We start from the raw sequence: 24,181 nt of genomic DNA, 5'->3' as shown, positions 1-24,181 counted from the left end.
ATACCTCGTCACCGTCGCGTTATTAGACGATGTATAAAAGGGCACGGTTTGAAGATAATGGTGGTAGAAAGCTTTCTTTGCTTTCCCTGATTTTATTTGCTGAGGTGTTGTAGTTTTTGATTTTTTGACACCGAAATTATTTTAAGCATGTCAACAATTTCATAACATCAGAAAGTACATGTAGTTATTTTTAGTGTGGGTCAATAACATAGGACCAGTAACTATTTTCTAAATACTTTATAGATATAGATATAGCGTAATGGTACTCGGCCTTGAGTTGTGCTCTGCATAAATAGCACATGATTTGTAATATTGTTTGTTGTGGAAATTTGCATAATGTCTATAATATATTGGGCATACACTTTCCCTAGCAGTGTTTGCCTCAAAGTGGTTGTTATTTAAATAAGGGCGTGGTTTACAGTGTTAATGGGAACTGTATAGAACTATATAGAAGGGACACTGCTAGTATACTGTTTTAGTGTAAGATTCATTGTTTTTATTTATACTCTTGTAGATGCTGCATCGACTTCTCGAAGATGTTTGGGTTTGCTGATGTCTGTTCTTCATTTCTCGAGTGTGGAGAAGGCAAGATGTTGGCATAGCTGTGTATTTATACTTCCAGCTGTGCTCACATACTGCCATTTACGCACTTGTAAAAATCACTTGCTTCAACCATGCTTCAACAATTCCAGTTTCAACCTTCAACATGTTCGTGGTTTTTATTTCGGCCGAGGGTAGGAGCTGTAAACAATGAGGGCGGTGTTCTCTGTGATGATTGCAGCACAAGTCAAGTCTACATTATTTAATATCGATGAATTTAAAGGGAAGGTACAAGTTTGGGAATGACTCAAGAACATAAAATAACTTAACAACTGACTTGGTAAAGATCATTGGAGAGCTGTTGATAGTATAAATCATTGTGGAAACACTCCCTCTGAACTAACGACAAACGTAGTTTTTGAGAAAGAGTTAATTTCTAGCTAGAAGTCTTTTATTCCAATCTGAAAGCACACATATTCGTCCAACAAGGGTGTTTTTTCTTTCAGCATTTTCTCGCAAATTCGATGACCGATTGAGCCCAAGTTTTCACAGGCTTGTTATTGTATGCTTATGTTGGGTGGTGATTGTAATGGCAGTTGTTAAAGGCATTGGACACTATTGGTAATTACTCAAAATAACTATTAGCATAAAACCTTAATTGGTGACGAGTAATGGGGAGAAGTTGATTGTATAAAACATTGTGAGAAACGGCTCCCTCTGAGGTGACGTAGTTTATGAGAAAGAAGTAATTTTCCACGAATTTGAATTGGAGACCAGAGATTTAGAACTTGAGGTCTCGAAACAACCATCTAAAAACACATCTTCGTGTGGCAAGGGTGTTTTTTCTTTCATTATTATCTCGCAAGTTCGATAACCGATTGAGCTCGAATTTTCACAGGTTTGTTATTTTATGCATACTGTGAAGGCTAGTCTTTGACAGTTACCAATAGTGTCCACTGCCAACCACCAACGAAATGCATTGGTCCCTATCCAGCTGGATGCATCATTTGATAGGATGGTTGTAGGTCACGTGAATTGAATGTTTCAAAGGTCATTTGATTTCAATTTTTGAACATAGGTACCTATTTTTTTTATTATCCCCTTATACCACAATGAATGGACTGGTTTACGTTGGATGGAAAATTCCATGTAACATTCATTATCAAGGTTATGTAACATAATTATCATATCAATCGAAAATATGTTTGTTGTGTGACTGTACACTTTTTCGCTCGCTTACGAAAAAACTGGTCTTCTTATGTCGAGTTGTGAAACCAACTCATTTAGAGATGGTCATTGCATGGTGTTACCGCAAACCTTTCTATACAGTTGGCCTTGTTAAAAACTCAAAGAATTCAACAGTGGTTTTATTTTCGTATCACAACTTTATTAATCCAATTTTGCATAGCCTTCAAGTCACAAGGAAACACTTATGGGAGATGTTTAAATTCTCTTGACCTGTCACGTTTTTTTTTGCATATGCAATGTTAGTGAAGAAATTAAAAACAGACTTTTAGGGCAGATTTTGTAATGGTGATTTTGGTAACAAATGTATGAAAAAAAATGGTATAGTCCTTTCTATTTGCAGTTGAAGGGTTAAGGAAATGTTTAATAAACATGTATAATTAAAGACAGTGGACACTATTGGTAATTGTCAAAGACCTGTGAAAATTTGAGTTCAATCTGTCATCGAGGTTGCGAGATAATTATGAAAGAAAAATACCCTTGTCACACGAAGTTGTGTGCTTTTTGATGCTTGATTTCGAGACCTCAAATTCTTAACTTGAGGTCTCGAAATCAAATTTGTGGAAATTAACTTCTTTCTCGAAAACTAATTTCTTTCAGAGGGAGCCGTTTCTCACAATGTTTTACACTATCAACCTCTCCCAATTACTCGTAATCAAGAAAGATGTTATGATAATATTTATTTTGACTAATTACCAATAGTGTCCACTGCCTTGTAAGAATAACAATATTGACTGGCAAGAATATGGCTCAATTTTCAGTACATGTTATATAGCCGTTGCTCAGAACTCATCTCTTCTCACAAGGCGTGGGGTTTGGGTGGCTGCAAGTAGAAAGTCGTATATTTCTGAAACTTGAGTGGTTGGTCCCCAGGCGTCGATAACCCTCCCCTGCCTATCGATCAGATACTTCCAGAAGTTCCAGTCCGGTTCCCGACCACTTGATGCACCTGTTATATAAAATTATGAGACACGATACAATGACCGAGCTGTTAAAAATAAATAAGAAATGGTTGATACTTATTATCCAAGTTTCGTGTACCCGTTTCTTTGACATTTTGGAAAGAGTCCCGATACAATGACTGATTTATAATACTTGTTTAAGTGCACATCAAAGTTTATGACTATTTAATCCAATTCATAGTTGACCCAAGTGCGCGTTTCCACGAAATTTAGGACAGAGTTCTGATTAAACAAAACATAAGAATCATGTACATATGTTAAACAACAACGAATGTACGCTCATATTATTTTCATGATTGGTGCATCTTATAAAAATAGAGATAATTTCCGTCAAATACTGATAATGAATTATTTAAAGGAACTTCGTACTTAAATACTTGAAAGCAGGATCAGCGTATTCTCCGATCACGTCAATTTTACCGAAGATGGGGAAGGTAGCCCCGTAAGTCTCCCGGGCAAAGGCGATTATTTCCTCGGCACCCTTCGGCTCCTGTTGGCCAAACTGATTACAAGGAAATGCTAGAATGTGTAATTCTTCATCTATTCCTGGCTGTTGACTTGCCCACACCAGGTCCTCGTAATGGTTTTGAGTGTATCCACACTCACTGGCTACGTTGACGACAAGAGCTGGCTGTGAAAAACAAACATAAGCAAACATTAAATGCAGTGGACACTACTGGTAATTACTCAAAATAATTTTTGCATACCATCTTACTTGGTAACGAGTAATGGGGTGCTGTTGATAGCATAAAACATTGTGAGAAACGGCTCCCTCTGACGTGTAGTTTTCGAGAAACAAGTAATATTCCACGAATTTGATTTCGAGAACTCAGAATTAGATTTTGAGGTCACGAAATCAAGCATCTGAAAAGCACACAACTTCGTTTGACAACAGTTTTTTTCTGTCAATATTATCTCGCAACTTCGACGACCTGGTGCTCAAATTTTACAGGTTTGTTATTTTATGCATCTATGTTGAGATACACCAAGTCAGAAGACTGGTCTTTGACAATTACCAATAGTGTCCAGTGCCCTTTAAAAGCCTGTCGCCTTTCGATAGTACATGTACATGGATTTACATTTAAAAACATTTCACTTCGAAAGTAACGTTGCTATGTAAAAAGATACTTTGTTTTTTGAGATAAAATTTGATCAAGAGAATTTATTACTGTCGGTAACGCTTCTCATATTGTGTACATATACATGTAACTTATTATTCTTTGCATATGAACATTTTCGGACCAGATTTTCGGCGGCATCTCATAACACGACCACTTTTTGATGTGAGAGATTTTCACAAGTTATTGTTATAGTTCACATTATAATGATCACAACAATCGAATGGTTATAAAAACATTGCTCTTCTGGACACTATTTGTAGTTACTCAAAATAATTGTTAGCATAACAACTTACTTGTATAGAGAGCTGTTAATAGTATCAGGGGTGAGAGTCATTACGAACGAAAAAGTCTGAAATCATGGATACAAATGATTCAAAGGTATTTTGAAATGATGCCATTTCTACCGTTTGGTAACCCCCGGGGTTAGAGATTTCACGGAGCTTTTGGAAACAGTATCCACAAAACATTGTCCGATTTTCTTCACCAGGCTGACATAAAAAGTCTGAATTCAGCCAAAAGTCTGAACAATCTCATCCCTGTAGTATAAAACATTGTGAGAAACAGCTTCTTCTGAAGTGACGTAGTTTTTGAGAAAGAAGTAATTTCTCACTAAAACAATCGAATTGATTTCGAGACATCAACTTCGAAATCAAGCATCTGAAACCACACAACTTCGACGGCCACTTTGAGCTCAAATTTTTGATATAATACCAAGTGAGAATTCTGGTCTTTGATAATTACCAATAGTGTTACAAATCTTGTTTGTCAAAGCTCTAAAACAATTTTGCAAACTGCTGAAAATTCATAACGAGTTGTGCCTGCATTAGTCAGAGAAAAGTTCAAAATACAAAGTTTTGAACCACTCATGTTAAAAACGTTCCTGAAATTAACCAATGCTCCGGAGATGGTATCAACATCTCTTCAGGTTTTACACAAAAATTAGCTGAGTCCTTTTTGGACAGTACCAACTAGCGTCAAATTTGAGTGGCACTTTTATGGCCGAATAAAATGTGTTCAACTAAAAATGAAACAATGGATGCTGCTGAAGTGTTGTTTTTGGGATACAATGTACATCCAATTTGTTTAGATGCTTTAGAATGGTACTCGCTTTCCTTCGCATTAGTTTTATATTCTAAATATTAAAATGTGTGCAATTTTAATACAAGTGGATTGGAATATCACATGTTGGGTTGAGTTAGCTTCATTGCGATTCAACGCATGTCATTGCGGTGCTTATAAATACAAGTTTATTTCCTTAATAAGGATTGTCTTTCATTCTCCACTATATGCATCGTAACTTGGTCTAACTGTAATTATATTCCATGGGCCTATGAATCAACTAGACGCAAGTAAATAAAGAAACAAATACCATTGATGAAGACTGTTACTGCATTAGAGGTTTTACTGGCTTATTTCAGCAAAAACAAAAACCTACTCGGCGTTTCAATAGTATGCAGCCGAGTTCTGTGCAGTTTCCCCACTCCCCGAAAATCTTATTTCCTTTGAGCTATTTGTGCACATTACTTAGTTTCTCTGTATCAGGTTTGTTCCAGTCATTCTATTTAATTTTAAGCGTTCAAAACTTCATGTTGACAAATCTTCAGTTTGAATTTCTACAACCTATCCACACATGATGTTTTAATACAATTCAATGATTGACCAGCTGTTGATATGCTTTTACGAAACTGAACTTTTCTTTGATTAATAATGCTTAAAGTGATGAAATTGAATCAGGCTAACACTCCTTTTGACTGTTGAATGCTGATTCAACTGAGCATTTTTCCCCTTCAAAGTTCCTGACACCCGGAACCTAGCTCCCATCCATCAAGAGGTTACAAACCGTTTTTTAGCCAGAAATAAAACAACCGGTTGACCCCTTGTGGGTTATTTTCTTTGGTTTGGGTTGCTTTATTTCCTCAAGGCAACTTAAAGGTTCTCGGAAAGAGATTTGCAGAAAATAAACTTGGAAAATGCTTACAAATTACTAATAAACGTTGAGAACAGCGAGTCTAAACCCGAGTTGTTGAGCACGCGATGGAACAAACTACTTTTGTGATTTGTGAAAGTTGCTGTGCACATGGACAAATCGAAACAGTTTAATAGGTAGAATTTGAAACTTTGCATGGTGGAATCATGATTTGGAAAGGTTTGCGGTAACACCGTGGTTTGAAAAGAACCGTGGGTATTGGCAATTGTCATTGATGATTGAATAAAATAACAAACCATTGAAAGTTTAAGCTCAATTGGTCGTCGAAGTTGCGAGATAATAATGACAGAAAAAACACCCTTGTCACGCGAAGTTGTGTGCTTTCAGATGCCGATTTCAAGACTTAAAATTCAAATTTTGAGGTATTGAAATCAATGTCGTGAAAAATTACTTCGTTCTCGAAGACTGCGTTAATACTACACAATGTTCTACATATTAGTATTAACCTCCCAACGTAACTCTTACCAAGTACGATTTTTGTGCTAACATTTGTTTTAATAGTTATTAACAATATGTGTCCAATGCCTTAAATTAATGTTAGTTAATTTAGGGTAAAATTGTCAAACAAATGTTGGTGACCCTTTCCACTTTTTCGGATGCAAATTTAACACAAACAACAAGGCTAGTCTGAGCATGGGGGTGAGGTTATGCGGGGGGGGGGGGTAATGGCATGGCAGACAATAGAGAAATGGCAGACAAACTAATGATAGAAGAATACAACAAAAGAGCGTGTGCACATCCTAAATTAGAAGTTTTGTCTTGCAACCCAAGCAAGCTTAGCGTACAAAGCAAACATGCTGGTCATTGAAAGTTGAGGTATTGGCATGCACAACAATTCCACTACATCCATTAGTCTACTGCACAAACACAAGCAAAATGGTTGGTGAATAGGGGGGATTAAATGCAACGAGTGCAACACTGCACTGTGCATGCTGCATCATGGAAGCAGGGAATGCTCCAACCATGTATAACCATGGAGGTAGAATTAGATAACAACGTGAACGAACGTGAGTTACAAAAATCCATCACCTTTCCCCGAAAAACCTCCAGGGAAATCTCCCTTCCTTGACCGTCCATGACAAAGTGTGAATAGAAATTGCCATTTGTAAGATTAACTAGAGTACATATTAGAAAAATAGAGTGGTTAATTGATAGGAAAGATATAAATTGAAAACGGTTTTGACACGTCAAATTTCTGATGGGGGCTGCCATCTTGAATACGAAATGCCTGAGTAAATCTCGAACGTAACGAGATTTTGAACTTGACGTTAACATTTAACTTAAATACTTCATAAAAGCAACAACAAAAATACTATTTTATATCCACAATTATGAGTATATTTATTCATAATGTGTTTTATTGAGTAAAATTGGTTCCTTTTACTGGTAAACAACAATAAAGACTGGTTTTAACGTGACTTCACATATGGCCCAATCACAATCAAGAGTCCTGCATCTCAGAGAACCAATCAAAACGCGGGTCATTTAAAACCCACGCTTAATAAACAAAACATACACACACACATACACGGCGTTGGTCATGCAAGAAAAGCCAATCTTCCGATCCTCTTTTGACGTCTAGATGACAGGTTTTTGCTGAACAGGTAATCAAAATGCAACAAATAATACGATATTAAGAATGTGACCTACACGTTTAGTCAAAATTACTGTTGCATACACTGTGATCACGTCTTGTAAATGTGTATTTACATTTTTTTTGGCCTTGGCAAATTTTAGAATAGATGAAAAAGTTAAAAGATCTTCTTCCTGGTCCAACACAACAACCAAGCTTATTCTTAATCATGAAGTTCTAAATTCTAGATTACGGTTCCTGAAACTATGCTGAAACGAACTAAACCTAAGAAGAATTTCTTGTAAAGTGCTGTTTAAAAAAAATCAACCTTTGGGTTCAGGTTTTTCTCCACAGGTTTAAATTTTGGCCGGGCGCTAAACCATTCCTGAACTTTGACTGTTGTCAAATTGCGAAAATAATTGGGAGCAAATAATTCTTGCACGATCGCCAAATTGCGCACATTATTCCTGTACTATCGCCGTATTGCGCACACTATTCCTGCACTGTTGGCAAAGTGCGCAATCTATTCGTGCACAATAGTTTAGGTCGATTGCACAAACCATTCCTGCACGATCGGCCGGCCGGCAATTGCACAAACTTTTCCTGCAAGATCTTCCTTCCTTCCTTCCTGTAAAGTGCAGCCTCGCATATGTGAGGATAAATGCACTGCGTGTTTGCGCATGCGTCCAAGAAAAATAAGCAGGACATGCTGTCGAGTGCGGAAATTTTTAGTGTAAACAAGTGCAAGTAAAAACCTTAAGTGCAAGCTTAAAGGCTTCAAGCGATTTGTACTCCGCTGGATCTACTGCTAGGCTATTCCAGTCCCAGATGGTACGTGGGAAGAAGGAGTTAGTAAACACAGTTGATTTTGTGTGAGGGATGACAAAGCGGGATTTGTGACCTCTTGTTGATGTAGATAGATGGACGAGGTACTGGTTCCACTCAATGTCAACGAGACCGACTGATTGTGCATACAATTTTGTGCAAATCATTTTAGTTCAAATCAAAATCATGACTGATACTGAAGTAAAAATCCACTTCTTTGTTGTGCACGATCGCCTGACTGACAGATTTAACACGACCAGACTGAGGCTCCGATTTAGTTTTCATAATTTCATTTAATAGTAAGATATACTAGTGAGTGAAGAACACGCTACCAAACAGGCAGTCGGAGAGAGATTGAGGAGAGAGAAGTCGCCATCTTTTGGCTCAAACCGAGTCGTTTTCCCCAGAGTTAAAAATATGTACTGCACTTTGTGTAAATTGATCGCTGACATCTTGGGTTGGTTAAGACTAATCCATAGGTAGTACCTGCCATCTATGTAGTGGGTGTTGAAGGCACGTAAGCGAGTTGATGGCAATTAGTAGGACCATCAGCATGGTTAGTCCGTCATCTTTTCATAAAAAGTTAATATTAACTTAGTCGTTCTGACTTTTGTTATTATAGACCCAGTCAGTGTAAACTTGGCACTGTAAATTTTTACATCTGCAGCCAAAGTTTTAAAAAAGGATTACAGGCCCATGTCTGGTCTTGGTAATGAATGTTTTTTTTTTTTTTTCACCTGAAAAAAATTATCTTTAAGTTGAAAATGCGATTTATACATAAGCGTAACCCTCTATTCAGCCTCCATCCAACCTTTGGAAGCGTGTAGGCTTACGATTACCTCAAAGTCCAACAACAACGTTACCCACAGTCACACAATTAATTGTATCTTTTGTATTACAGATTTCAGAGTGAAAAACATCATTTGCTTGCAAGACTTTAACACTTCTACACCACTAGCGATGTCCCAGTTTAAATTTGACTCGGACATCAACAACCTTGTGAGGTTAGATGGTCCAATCGGGGGTCCAGCAATGCGCTGGCAACGCAAGGCATCAGAGACATCAATGTGCAATAACGCCTCGGTGAACAAGAGCATGAATAAGAGCCTCAACAAGAGTCTTGGAAACATCTCACCGATGAAGACGTCCAATCAGTCGTTCAGCTCAAAGACACCATCAAAATCAAAGACTCCAAATGGAAAAAGAAGCAAAACACCAGGTACACTTCTGACACAAAATCTGCAAGACCAAGACTTGTACAGTACATGTTTTTTAATTTTTAGTTTTTTTTTAAGCAAGTCGCAGACACACAAGGCCTGAATGCCACTTCAAGGTGTGGGCTACAATTATTTTATTCTAGAGGCCAATGCTGCCTACCCCTAGAGCTGAAGCAGAAGTTACCCCCTTTACAGTTCATATGGATGTTGGCTTGGGTATCATCAATCTGAAGCCTGGCTGGTAGAGCAGAAACCACTACCTCCCAATTTTACGTAGCAAGTGTCGTGACCGGGACCCGAACCCACACTCTGCTGATCAAACACCGCGCTTGCATCAAGCGTATGGCACAGGTTATAGCAGGAACTTTTGCCTCTCCCTTGTGTACTTCACACTACTTGGTATTCTTTGCTTTCACGGCCAGGAGGAAAATTTGTTGCTTGCCCTGTTTTAAGCGAACAAATGATTATCACAAGCACAGAATTCGGTGGTAAGCCATGAAGCCAGAGCCATGAAATACGGGTGAAGCTCAGAAATTGCTCTACACAAGAACAGCATTATCAAGACAAAACCTTCGAAATTCACTTTGAGCAAGCAAAGCCATTTTAATTTTTCAAAAGGACCCCCAAAATAAATTCTAGGGGAACATTTCAAAGGGGTGCCAGCACCAAGTGAACATTGATGTTGCTTCTGATTTATGGATTTAGAACTTTTAACAAAATGTTATTTGTTTTACAATTTACACTGATGTGTGCACTGTTATACTCGGTACCTTCCCGAGTTCTATCAAAAAAAAATCACAAGCTTGCTAACTAAACTTCGTTCACATTTTTTTCTCGATTCAGGTAAGACACCATCCAAGTTACCCGTCGGAGATCGCTTCATTCCTAATCGCAGCGGCACAAACTTTGACGTCGGCGCCTTTAAACTGCTGAACTGCTCCACAAACCAAGAGAACCAAGCCACACAGAGCCCACAGAAGATTGACTACTGCAAGAAAATGTCGGACAACCTCAACGGAGAATTGCTCAATGCAAAGATCCTATCGTACAAAAGTAAACCCCCAGATGCTCCTGAAGGTAAAGAAATGTCTTCTTTGGATTTTCACCTTAGGTGAGGTTTTGGGTAGCACTATTTGTAAATCTTTTTTGAGTAGTGTTGGTTGCAAAAAGAACCATCGGTTAAAAGCACTACTCAAAAGAGATTTACACAAAGTACAACCACAACCACAAGCCTCACCTATTTTATGTGAAATATATACCGACTTATATTGTAATTTGTGCATGAGTTTAAATGAAAAAGGAACAAGTTTATTGCACCGAAACAGAAGCACCAAAATGTGACCAGTGACCTACATCTCATTCCCACCCCTTTGATAACAATACTAGCTTCCTGATAATGCATGGTAAATAATCAAATCCAACCCCAACTTTTCAATCCACAGGTTTCCAGAATAACTTGAGAGTGTTGTACAGTCAGACCAAGACGCCAGGTTCAACCAAGAAGTCAATACGACATATTCCACAGGTTCCAGAGAGGATACTGGACGCCCCTGATATCCTGGATGATTACTGTAAGCCAAAAAGAATTTGTTAATTTAATTTTTTATTCAAGTAATTTTGTATTATTATTATTATTATTATTATTATTATTATTATTATTATTATTATTATTATTATTATTATTATTATTTTTTTTTTTTTTTGGCATTTCTTCTTCAGAAGAATGAATTAATTCATTCATTCCAATGGCAATGGAAGTGTCGTGGCCGAGCAGTTAAGAGCACCAAATTCAAACTCTGGTGGTTCTGATCAGCAGAGTGTGGGTTTGAATCCTGAGCCGTGACACTTGTGTCCTTGAGCAAGACACTTAACCATTGCTTCGTCCTTCGGATGGAACGTAAAGCTTTTGGTCCCATGTGTTGTGTAACGCATGTAAAAGAACCCAGTGCACTTTTCGACAAGCGAAGGGGTTCGCCCCGGTGTTCCTGGTGGTGGCTGCTGTATGCGCCGTAGCACCCGTAGCACCTTGTAAACCATTATACAGTGCTAAATAAATGGGTCTCAGAATCCATCACTGCAATAACCTATTATTCTGAAAGTTTGTATATACTCAGCGCCTTAAGTACCTTGTTTGGTAGATACATGCGCTATATAAGACTTTGATATTATTATTATTATTATTATTATTATTATTATCCACCGGATATGATGCTTTGTCCTTCGGATGCGACATAAAGCCAGTGGTCCTGTAGATGTGTAACACACGTAAGAGGAACCCAGTGCACTTATTGTGAAGGGAGTCATCCCGGTGTTCCTGGTTTGATTGGCAGCACATTGCGCTACAGCACCTTGTAGAAGTAGTAGGTCTCATAATCCAAACCTAGTCCCACATATCTTGCAGGAAAATATATGTTAAAGCTCCTTGAGCGTCACTGAGTGTCCTGGATATGCACACTATAGAAGACGCCACTATTATTATTATTATTTGCAGATTTGAATCTGATAGACTGGAGTAGGAACAATCATCTCGCCGTAGCCTTAGCCAATAACGTGTACCTGTGGGACGCCAGCTCGGGTAGTATCAATCACCTCATGCAGCTGGAGGGTCAGGAAGAGTACGTCTGCTCCGTGTCTTGGATACAGGAAGGCAATTTCCTGGCCGTTGGGACCAGCACAGGGGAGGTTCAGGTAAGCTGTCACTGTCCTTCTGTCTTAGGAACGGCCATTTGGGCGGACGTAGGACATTGCCTCTGTTGCCCTGGGTCCAATTTCATAAAGCTGTTAAGCAGAAAATAATGCTTAGCATATTTCTTTGCTATGCAACGCATGAGTAGGTCACCTGTTGCAAGAATGTAAAGCTTATGGAGTTTTAACTCGTAACAAGTTTCTGATAAGTAAGATTTTTCTGTGTTTAGCAAGTTTTTGTGCTAAGTGTTTCCTACTTGGTCTTGGTGTCCCTACAAAATTTCACTCTCTGGCCGTAGCGTTTGGGTTTACATTGGATTGAAAAGGGAAAATGTAGACACCAAAGTCTTGATTCAATCATAACTTGATGACATCACTCACGAACATGTTGTTTTTGTAAATTAACAAAACCGAAATGTCTAGTTACAGTTACCTTTTTTTTTTTTTCGTTTGCAGCTGTGGGATGTTACTGCCACTAAGAGGTTACGGAACATGACCGGTCATGCTGCTAGAGTTGGCTCACTTGCCTGGAATAGCTACATCCTCAGCAGGTAAGATCTCTTAACTTAAAATAAAACTTGAGCAATGGGACATTTTTGGGAGCTAAGGTGGCAGTAGACATACCAGGTAAATCCAGTGTTCTCGTTAAAGTGTGCATGCTTAGAAATACGAATGGGAACTTACTTGGTAAGTCTTCTGCCACATAGCGTTCCAAAGTCTCCCATTTTTAAGATATCCGACGAAACACAATATTACAGAAATAATTGACAAGTAATCAAGTTGTCGCTTCCTCCACTTCCCCCGTTATATAAAACCATAATTGATTGTTTTGATTGTTTTCTGAAAGTGTATCAATGGTTTAACTTTTTCCTCATTGGGTGCCCTTTACCAACCTCTCTTTCTCTTGCCTGTTCTTGGCTGCCATTATGTCATTCGTCTGGGCCACCTGTTGTCTTGGACCATTGACAGGTGGCCTGCCCATCTCCATTTGATCTCCTTTTTGTTCAATGATGCCCCTGACTTTAATTGTCTCGTATGTTGTTATGGTTAACTTAATCCCATCTCATTTTTGTACCATTTAAAAGTCCCATTTTACAAGTATGCACCATTGATTTATCTCTGCAGTGGTTCACGATCAGGAGCTATCCACCACCATGATGTACGAGTCCAGAACCATCAGATAGCTAGCCTAGCTGGGCATACCCAAGAGGTGTGTGGGCTCAAGTGGGCTCCGGATGGTCGGTACCTTGCCAGTGGGGGAAATGACAACCTCTTAAACATCTGGCCTTCAGCAACACACGGAGACCCATCTAAAGCGATTCATACATTCACCCAGCACCAAGCTGCCGTTAAGGTCAGTGCTATCATTTAAAGGGAATCTTGAAAATTAATGGCAATAAAAGCCTACAGCAGTGTTTGATAGTATTTAGCAATTTGAGAAACATTTCACTTCAAAGTAATGTAGTTTGTAAAAGGGAAACTGTACCTACAATAACATCCATTCCGGATTTTCAAGGATATTTTAAAAAAGCGACCACCTTTTGAAATTAATATTTTTTAGTACATCTACATTTACATAGAATTTAAGCAATCCAACGTTTTCAAAAACAAATGATTTACCACCTTAAATGCACATGGTCTCCTAACTCTTACTTTATCGGGGTGTCAACAATTATCAAACTGGTTTGCTGAGTGTTGCTTTGACTCTCATTTCACCCAAAATGTTTTGCCCGCCGATAATGCACATTATATGCATATGGGCTTACTGTTTATTGGGACTATTTCTGAAGTGACATATGAAATGAAATAGCGTTCTCCAGAAGACGATCAGAGCATACTGATCTAAACGTCGAGTTGAAACCAACGTTTTTTTTTTCTTTTCAGAACCACCCTAACTCGGAGATAGTCATTACATGGTGTCGTATTTCCACCCTGCAAATTTTCAAATCCTACATATGAAATGAAGTTCACATTCAAATTAAAATTAAAATCTGACTCTGTTTGTGGTTTTTTTTTCTCTCTAGGCTCTAGCGTGGTGTCCCTGGCAGCCAAGTGTACTAGTGAGTGGGGGTGGCACTGCAGATAGATTCCTGCGCTTCTGGAATGTCAGCAACGGCAACTGCCTGAACAGCATCGACACTAAATCACAGGTATTTTATTTTTTCATATTTATTTGTTTGTTATACACAGTCAACACTCATTATAAAGAGTACTGTTATAACAAGGTTCCGCTTATAGACGATGCGACCTCTGACGTCACACGGCAACCATAACACGATTCGCGCGCATACCGCCGGGCAAAACCTTTGTGTTTTGGCAGCCAGCTAAAAAGTGTATGCAATCTTACCATGACTACAAGTCTTTTTGCCCGGCGAAACATGACGTATACGGTGTTTTTTCAACAGAGGGCAGTTTTAATGTAAACATAGGTCACATCGTCAATAAAGAGTACATTCTGAAATCCTGATACTCTTTTTCTGCTGTTTGTTTCTTTGTTTTGCTGTTCATGATATAAAGAGGTAATTATGGCCAGTTCCAGCGATCTTGTTTTGACAAGAGTCACGTACATTGTATTTGAGGTTATTCCTTCAGATGATTGAATTATTAAAAATACCCATCAAACTGATTTAAAGGAGACTTTCTACCTCCCAATAAACCCTCAAAACTCGTCTCTTTTGAAAAATATGTTGTTACCGTCTTCTGTTTATTTGTATATATCTCAAATGTCATTTTATTCTCTGCACCAGGAGTGTCACCGTCTCCATTATTATTTATTTACAACTAATGATTTGTTTACATTTTGTTTTCATTGTGATAGGTCTGTTCAGTTCTTTGGTCCAAAGAGTATCGGGAGTTGGTGTCGGCCCACGGCTACGCTCAGAATCAACTCGTCATCTGGAAGTACCCAGCAATGACAAGAACAGCTGAACTCCTCGGTAGGTCTATTCATCAGAAAATGACGGTCTCGAAATAGCCCACGGAACCCACAGCAATTGCAAATTTCCAATACAAATTTAAATTTTCCTCCAAAGCTATTGGCCAAAGGAAAATTTCTGTCCCCCTTCATTAATTAAATTTTGGGCTTAGAAATCGTCATACAACTTTTTAAACGAAAGCAAGGTTCTTTGTGACCTGGTTGAAATTCTATAGAGCTGCTTAATAAAGCGTAAACAAACTAAATGAAGAAAATGTTGCCCTGTTAACTTTTACAATTGTGATTTCTCTGAGGATTCACTTTTATGAAAAGCTAACCTTTAAGCTATGCAAACACATGTTTTCAAATATTATTTTGTTTTACCCATACACTGATGTGTAAACCACTGTATACTGGGTGCTTTTCCTGAGTCCTGTGAAAAAAGAAAAAAAAAATATGTTGGCAAATTTCACGGGTGGGATTCAAACCCAAAACCTTTGCCATTCTAGAGCATGTCTTTCCACTAGACCACCGGGATTGCCTAGGCTAGCTAAAGGCATTAGAATACTAAAATCTTTTGCAGTTGGTACCACAACAAATGAAGCGTGGTTCACACTTCATGTGAATGTAACACAAACTGTTACCTCAGTAATCGCAATGAACAATTTGCATCAGTTGACTTGTGTTCAACTTTTTACAAAACATTCACTGCGAAAACAGCCCTGTGACGTCAACAATTTGTATGAACCAGGATTTAATGTTAAATTTGCATTGGGGATGAAGAATAACGTTTTGTTTTACCCATATCCCAATTGTTTCTTTTGAGCAAAAGGTAATTATTTGTCCACCCTTTTTATCCTTGTAGGTCATACGTCACGTATTCTTCACATGTGCATGAGTCCTGATGGGTCGACAGTGGCTACAGCTGCAGGAGATGAGACTCTGAGGCTATGGAAGTGTTTCCAGAGTGAAACTCACGGGAAATCCGCAAAGAAGGGGCCCCGAGACCCAAAAGCCATGTCGGGTACACTCAAACTCAGACAAAGCATCCGATAAAAGAAGGACAAATATTTAGAGGAAGTGTTTGCTCGCCCAAGAGAACCAGCGAGGCAGATAGATTATGCATTGATTACAAACCAAGATTGTTGGTCAGCAATCCATTTCACAATTTTTAAATTTCCTCACATTTTGTTTCATGAAAAAAAGATCATTGTGATGCCAGGCTTGATGTTATTAATTCTTACTTGGTCTTGTTTCCGATTGTTTTCTGCCCTGAAAAATCTTGTAAAATAAAATTGTGATTGAATAGTCTGAAATTTCTATGAGAGCCTACACCAGTCGGTCTTGTACTCTATAAAATATTCCCACTTTTTACCAAGAACCATTATCATGCCTATGAAGCATAATGTTATGTAAAATCTACATAATGTTTTATAGAAGTAAACATAAATTGGTTAGAAATTATGTCTGTTGGTTACACAAATTTTGTGTCAATCACAAAATATTTCTATCTGGGTTTTTTTTAATGTGAAAAGTTTTATCAATTTCTGCTTACTCTATTGGGCTTTTTATCTGTTCAGTGCCACATTAATGAAATACTATGCGTCTTTATTGTTGTAACTGTTATATAGCAATATTTAATACAGAGAACTGCTCTGTAGGCCCATCATAATATTAATCGCGAACCAAGCTACTGCATGCTGGCTGCATGTTCTTTAATTACCAGTTAAAATGCACTTTGAAAAAACAAAAATGATGAATGTTCAATAACCTGCCTATATTATGACCATTTACACCGGGGGATTTTATTCAGAAGACAATTCCATGCTTGTACAGTAATTTTATTTTATGGCAAATGTTTGGAGACGATTTGCAGATAGAGTTGTATCTGAACATAAATTTTATAAGTTCTTCACTAAACATTTTTAACAGTTTCACACTTAAATTCCTTCTAGTGCCACAGTGCAAAGAAAGTGCACAGCTCATAATTCAGCTTAAAACAGTCAATTTTATAGCTTCTTATGTTAATATTTTAACTTTTCTCGATCTCGCTTCTGTACAAAAAAGGTACTTTGTATTCAGATATTTGTAAAAAGATCTTTTTTAAAAACTAAAAACTTAGTTATGTTGCCGAGAAATGTGTATAGTGTTTATACAAAAGAGTAATAAAAGTGAGCTGCCAGCAAACCAAGTTAATTGTGAACAACGTTTTTGTTTCAATTTAATTTTTTGTCAGCTCAAAGGGGATATTTTATCACATTGCATTTTCATTTAAAGGCACAGAATGCGTTTTTTGGGTAATATTTGTACATTGTGTTTTCTCACTTGGTGTATGTAAGAAATCATAAATAAGAAATCTGTGAACATTTGCACTTATTTAGAGTAAGAACCAGTGTGTCCAGGGGTGGTTTTCACAAAGAGATAAAGGCAGTGGACACTATTGGTAATTACTCAAAATAATTTATTAGCATAAAACCTTACTTGGTAACGAGTATTGGGGAGAGGTTGATAGTATAAAACATTGTGAGAAACGGCTCCCTCTGAAGTGACGTAGTTTCCGAGAAAGAAGTAATTATTTTCTACAAACTTGATTTTGAGACTTTAGAATTAGATTTTTTAGGTCCCGAAATCAAACATCTGAAAGCACACTTCTTTGTGTGAAAAGGGTGTTTGTTCTTTCATAGTTATCTCGCAACTCCGACGACCAATTGAGCTCAAATGTTCGCAGGTTTGTTATTGTATGCATATGTTGAGATGCACCAAGTGAGAAGACTGGTCTTTGACAATTACCAGTGTCCACTGTCTTAAAGACTTGTCTTATCTTGAGTTGAGACGAGTACAATTCGTACGTCTTTTGTATCTCCTAGGACTTGTCCTAACTCTTTGTGAAATCGACACATGTGCCTTTAAAAAGAAAATCTGAACTTTTGAAACTTGTCACTTATTTTGGACACATTTTTTTACGGCTTTCATGTAAATATTGGCCACTTCCCCTTCCCTATACATGTACGATGCTATAGGAACTGTTTGAACTGTTTTGTGTTGGCATAAAATGTGGACTTGCTTTATGTCCCACAGTTGCAGTTATTTGAACTGAGTAAGTCCTTAGTTTTAGTTTGTCAAGAACGATGTTTTAATTAAACATGCACAGCCCTTTTTGTTCTTAAAACAAAAACAAAATTACTCTCAAAAAGCAAATTGACATGATTGAGAGCTTCACTCTTGATCCCTGTGTATTAAGAGTTAAATTTATCCTAATGTGTACATCACCCGAAGACTAACTCTTCCAGAGAACCAAATTTGTAAAGGGCTGCCAGAATTCCCCCCCCCCCCCCCCCCGACCCCCACCAACATTTTTTCCTACTCTCAATTTGAAGAAGGGCGCCATCATTCGACGACCCGAGCAAAAGCACGTTTGCCTCAACTTTTTGGTTACATGGAACAGCTAGTATGGTTGGTCAGAATAATAGTCTGTTGGCACTTTTGACCAATCGGATACACCGTTTTAACAACACCAGATACCGGTTAGATATTGCAGTTACTACATCTGCAAAATGGCGATCGACGACGAAAGACTGTTCGAGAACGATCCTCCTGAGGTACAATTTCTGCTTTTCAAAGAAATATATCACTGTTTATTTATCAACTAATACGTTTTTAAGGGTACTTACTTCAAATAGCTTGCTTTTTAAAAGCGGTTTATTACGTAACATTTGCGTGGGATTTAGCTTGAGTTTCGATTATGTAATTTTTGTTAAAATAAAAAAAATCCCAGTTGAGTTTGGGGGGGGGGGGTAATTTGTAACAGTCGGACTTATAAGTTATGTTAATATTGGTTAACATTGTGGTTAGCAGTGCATGAAACTGGGAAATGTTTCCGTGTCCTGCCCCCACTTACTTATAGTTATTCAATCATTTTTATCAAAAGCAATATCTCATTTGACTTGTTACGAAATACGACGAGCAGACAAATTTCATCACAAATTAAAAAGTTGCTGGATGGTGGGATACAGCTTGGGAAATATGGTGGGAAATATGTTTTGAATAATACAGCAATGTTTTCCAGTTGTTCACAAGTTACATTCTCATAAATAACTTTCTTTTCCTTGGAATGGAAGGCTTGTGTTCATATAATAACTAAATTATCATATTCATAGCGTTAACGAGATTGAGCACTGCACCTGATTGTGATTCACAATATTGGTAGGCAGTGATGTTGTCATGCACGGTGGCGCACGCAATCCTATCTCTGTGTGGGTTCAACAGCGCCCTCTCTTGAAATGAAGCTGTTCGCTCACTGGTCAATGCGTTGAAAAACTGTGTCTTGTTCCCTCCACTCGCTCACGAGTTCCCTCACACAACAACTTAGTAATTAATAATATTAATAACGATTTGATCAATTGCAAAAAAAAAAAATTGAATTTGTACAAGTCAGACTGATTTACTCCGATTACTGCGGCGAGAGTGCCATTAAGTTTACGTCTGTTTTGTGAAGTCATTTTTAAAACATCTCTACATGACAAGTGCGGTCTGGGTGACATAATTAATACTCGTAAATAAAAATGCCCCGCTTTTTAGTAGTAGCTACTACTACACTAGGTACTGCAGTGCAACCCACATTCCCCGGTTGAGTATTATTCAAAATCCGATATGAATGAACAGGAGGGACATAAATATTACCAGAGACACAGAGTGTCAAGTTAAATCATTCTTTTATTTTGATTTTTTTTTTTGCAGGAGGAAGAAGAAGAAGAGGAGGAGGAGGATGAAGAAGATCTTGTGGTGAGATTAGAAATAGAGGGTTTTATTGAAATCTGTTCCTAAAGTTGTTGTGACTGGTCCAAACTTGAATGTTAAAATTGGGGCGTCTCAACTTTGGGAAGATGGATGAATGTCAAGTTGGGATGGTCGGAACATATCCAACATGTTACAAATAGTATTGTACCATGTTGATGCCACGTTGGATCCGGAATTAGTAACTAAATCATAAACTGCGTATGTTGTCAATTGTAATTTTTTTTGTCAATCGATTGATGGCGCCGATTGGCCCACATGATCTATGGCATAGTAATTGCGGTTATTGAAAACAAGTTGACTTTGTAGGATTTGAGGCATTGCATGGTGAGGTATTAATATATATTTTTGGATTGTGGTAACTCCATGTGTGTATCTACTTGCCAGGTAGAGTTTGTTCTTTATTCTACTACTGCGGAGTAGATTTATTGGATGTTCGGGAGACTTCTCAGTTCTAAATGTACTGTCCTGCTTTTATATATAAATAATGCCATGATTTCATGTATTCTGCATTTTGCTTTGTCGTACCCCTACCAGGATCCCAGAGATGGCATATTGGAGGAGTGTCGTGAGGGTCATCACTGTGAAGCATTGAAGGAAGAGCTGGCGGTCTGCACCGATAGGGTCTCTAGTCGTAGTAAAACAGAAGAGACATGTACGCAGGAGCTGTTTGACTTCATCCACTGTGTGGATCATTGTGTGAGTATTCAGGTTAAATTTGTGTATTATAATGAAAGCCTCTCAGGCTGGGGTACATTTAAGCAGGCATGACATTTTTTCCTATTTCAGTCTGTTCTCCAGATTTGTTTATTTTTCCCTTGGGACAAATCAGAAAACTGTTATTTACGAGGCATGAAAAGTCTACTATTGGAGCCTACACCATGTGTACATGTAGGTCAACAGGGTTCGAGTTTCACGCTGGACCGCAGGCCCGAGGCCAGTGATTTTAGCTTCGGTCCAGTAAACTTTATGCCGAACAAGTCCAGCGGTCTTGTGTTTTTTGTATGCATACTAATATAGTTACTATTACAAATAATTATATGAAATATATTATCTTTCATTAAAAAATGTTTTTCAATCTCATTTAAAATAAAAGTTTTTGTTTTACTTGTCGTCAAATCAGTGTTCTGAGCCTGCCTGCGGAACGTCAATCCGTCCTTTTTTCACGTTCATCAGGCTGCATACAAGTTTTCCATTCAGTTTACTCATGCCCACACCTTGTACATCTAGTCTCAAACCATTTATGTTTATGCACCCGGGGAGTGAGCGAGCGGGGACGAGGGAGTGATGTGTTGGTACCCGGCGCGGCGGCACACCTTAGTACAGCGATGTTTGTTTACCACTGACCATGTGTAAAGTCTGATACCTTACAAAGGAGTGTTGAATTTGCATTAAGAAGGTCTGGTTGCAATACCACACATCCCTGTGTTGCATGGATTAAAAGTAAGGTCTTGTTGCCAAACGTCTTGCTAAGTATGGCTACCAACAGTGATGAGCTTCTGACTACTGCTGTCAAATTTTTGGTTCTTTTTATGACGATCTTCTTATGAATGCTGCGCGTTGCAGTGTTTTGTTGGTGATTTGCCTGTCAAATCAGAATTTATTTTTTGAGGCGACGAGAATGACGTGAAGTAGGTATATGGAACTTTATTGATTGGGTTTCACAGCAAAAAAAAAGCCTCCTAAGGGATTAAAAAGGCCTGCTGTTCTATCGTGTGAACTTTTTGTTTTCCTAATAAAATTTTGGTCTTGTAAAAAATCTTCCGGTCCAGTAAAAATTCTGAGCAACAAGCCCTGCGGTCTTGTGGATTTTTTCCCCAAATTCGAGCCCTGGCTCAAATTGAGTACAAATTAGTAGCTTTGGCTCTAGCTGTTGCTAAGGGAAGCTTATACATCAATGCATGTTGACATGGTGATCCAGCTTAAGCCATAGCCACCATTTTGGACATGTCTTTTACACAAATGAAAACCAAGTTGTGTTAAAAAAATAAACCATTACTCGTGCCGTTTCCTTCGTTGTTCCAAACTGAATGTTTATGTATTATTCTTTATTTCAGTCTGCTGATAAGATCTTCAAGAATGTAAAATGATGTGAATATCCTGCCTGTAGTTACTTCACTTGATTAGCGTCTTGTTGTTGGATCATCTTCAAGACTCTTCACACTGACCCGTTAAACCTGACCATCTATGGGGATAAATTCTTCCAGACATCTCACACAGACCTCTTAAACTGATCGTCACTTGGGATACTTTCATAAAGCTACTTAGCGTACAAAATGAAAAAGCAGAGAAATGTTTTGCTTCCTAAAAACTTTACCAGCTAGTTTGTCATTTGATGTGTATTGTTTGCATATGGTTACCAGCTCTAGTTTGATAGACCTCACCAAGGCAGTCTCAAGTTTGATTTGGATTAACATTTTGATGAAACTAGTTCCTGTTGAGCTGAAGTTTTACCAACCATGCAATATTTTCATAACCACAAGATAGTATTTTCTCTCATGTCAAGTTAGTTTGGGTATGCGGTCATTTACTGTGCTATGTAAAACTTATTGAAAGTAAAACACAAAAGTTATACCTGAAACCTCATTCACATGATTTTGTTGAGTTGTTTTTTTGACTGATATATTAAATGTTGAATAACTACAGCTAACTTTTTTCTTCAACATCTAATTTGCAATTTTCATTAATATTGTTTCCCCAAGGAGGATGACATCACATAAGCTTGTTTGATATACTTTTTCAGAAATTTAGTGAATTGGTATTCTCTGAAGCTTGCTTCAGAAATTTGTGTTTACTATACTTACAAAAATGTTACTTGTAAATTAGGCAATATTCTTACAGATTTATGAAGGTTTTCTCAAAAACGTGTCAACCTCAAATTTGAAACAAATAGCTCCATTGATCTCATGAGTTTATCTTACAAAAATATAATAATATTTGTATTTTACAATATTTTTCACATCTAGTTTCAGCAAAAATTCTGATGCTGAAAAGTTCTTCTCACTAAGTCTTCGGAGTGAAAAAAATGTTGTACCTCGAATTTGCAAAAATGTATCTTGCGCTATGTGCAGAAACTCTTTGTTTCGGTGCATACTTGTGTGTTTGACATCAAACGCGCATGTAATAAAAATGCCATTTTGGGAAATACAACTTTTTCCAATGACACAATGATGAATTCAATTATAAAACTGTTAAATTGGTTTGTGTAACACTTTTTTATGCTGAAAAAATATTTTTATGAACACAATCAAACAAGTTTGGGTTTTTTGTTGTTCATTCAGAAGTCAAATTTGATGAAACTATCCAGTCTGAATTTGCATATTACATTATTGTTGAAGTTAGACCTCTTTGAAGTGAGTTTGTGATAATTATTAGTTTGAGTGATTTAATGGATTGAATGTGTATGATTAATTTGAAAGATTTTATTAAGGTTTGTGAAGTCATTAAAGCAGTTTAGTAAAATTGAGTTTTGGTGTTTATGTGGTCAACATTTGTCTGGGCAACACATGTATGTCTTGTTTGTCTGTTTTGAGTTCTGAGGTGCATGTAATTTCACTAATTTGCAAATGGATTTAGAAAACATTAATTTGGGTTAGGTTAACAGTTGTGTTCGAACACCTTTGTGTTTTTGTTTTTCCCAACAAATTTAATAGATGGGAATAAAGAATATTAATTTTGGTTTTTATTCATATGCAGCGATGTGTGTTAACACTGTATACTCAGTATTTTCCCCGAGTTCTCCTCGCACTCTGGCCACTTATGGGGTGCACACCCCCCCTCCCACAAGTTACCACTTGTACCATCTTCAAAACTCGGTTAAAAATCCAATTCTTGCATAAAATGTCATCTACTTAACTCAATGTAAGCCAACTTGCTTCTGCATCGCTCCTGCGCTAGGAGTGTCTTTCTGACACGTGGTGCATTATAAATGTGTTTTCATTTGCATCAGTGATGGCGCTATAGACCGATCCATTAGGCTCCGCCCACGACGCACGAGTGAGCAAGAACACGTGAGCCTCTCCAATTCCTTTCTGCACAACTGCCGCGCATGCCAAGCATACGCGCACGCATGTCGGACTTTATTTGTCGGACCTTCGTTGCGTTGTGATTAGTCAATACGCAATGGGGCGGATCTTAATGAATCGGTCTATTTGGAGCTCGTGACGTCATCTACATGGGGTGTTTGTCAAAGAGAGCCCCTTTCTCATAACTGTCGGCCAATAATAAGTCTTCCTTTGACCTCGGTGAGGGTACTGTATGAGCTGTTCCACACTTTCAGTTCCAAATTATGCATATTATGTGTATTGTCTTTACATAT

The 24,181-nt window shown here is 37.8% G+C and overlaps 3 protein-coding genes across 3 annotated transcripts; 2 read left to right on the top strand and 1 right to left on the bottom strand.

The window, feature by feature from the left end:
* Positions 1 to 2,427: 2,427 nt before the first annotated feature.
* LOC117297968 (glutathione peroxidase 7-like) lies at positions 2,428 to 7,071 on the bottom strand. Its single transcript, XM_033781168.1, has 3 exons — positions 6,885 to 7,071; positions 3,117 to 3,378; positions 2,428 to 2,734 (listed from the first exon to the last, which is right to left on the bottom strand). The coding sequence occupies exons 1-3, from the start codon at positions 7,065 to 7,067 to the stop codon at positions 2,568 to 2,570; spliced, it is 612 nt and encodes a 203-aa protein (XP_033637059.1). The 5' UTR covers positions 7,068 to 7,071; the 3' UTR covers positions 2,428 to 2,567.
* Positions 7,072 to 7,370: 299 nt separating this feature from the next.
* Positions 7,371 to 17,251, top strand: LOC117298050 (cell division cycle protein 20 homolog). The gene is made up of 10 exons (XM_033781278.1): positions 7,371 to 7,459; positions 9,155 to 9,472; positions 10,314 to 10,547; positions 10,913 to 11,041; positions 11,962 to 12,158; positions 12,612 to 12,706; positions 13,281 to 13,509; positions 14,180 to 14,305; positions 14,974 to 15,091; positions 15,935 to 17,251. Exons 2-10 carry the CDS (start codon positions 9,214 to 9,216, stop codon positions 16,123 to 16,125), a joined length of 1,578 nt encoding a protein of 525 aa, XP_033637169.1. The 5' UTR covers positions 7,371 to 7,459; positions 9,155 to 9,213; the 3' UTR covers positions 16,126 to 17,251.
* Positions 17,252 to 18,589: 1,338 nt separating this feature from the next.
* LOC117297998 (cytochrome b-c1 complex subunit 6, mitochondrial-like) lies at positions 18,590 to 23,329 on the top strand. The gene is made up of 4 exons (XM_033781210.1): positions 18,590 to 18,668; positions 19,807 to 19,851; positions 20,401 to 20,562; positions 21,921 to 23,329. The coding sequence occupies exons 1-4, from the start codon at positions 18,624 to 18,626 to the stop codon at positions 21,951 to 21,953; spliced, it is 285 nt and encodes a 94-aa protein (XP_033637101.1). The 5' UTR covers positions 18,590 to 18,623; the 3' UTR covers positions 21,954 to 23,329.
* The last annotated feature ends 852 nt before the right edge of the window (positions 23,330 to 24,181 follow it).

Source organism: Asterias rubens, chromosome 12 (assembly GCF_902459465.1).
Source record: "Asterias rubens chromosome 12, eAstRub1.3, whole genome shotgun sequence".
NCBI classification, from domain to species: Eukaryota; Metazoa; Echinodermata; class Asteroidea; order Forcipulatida; family Asteriidae; genus Asterias; species Asterias rubens.
This window is presented reverse-complemented; position numbering and strand designations above follow the sequence as displayed.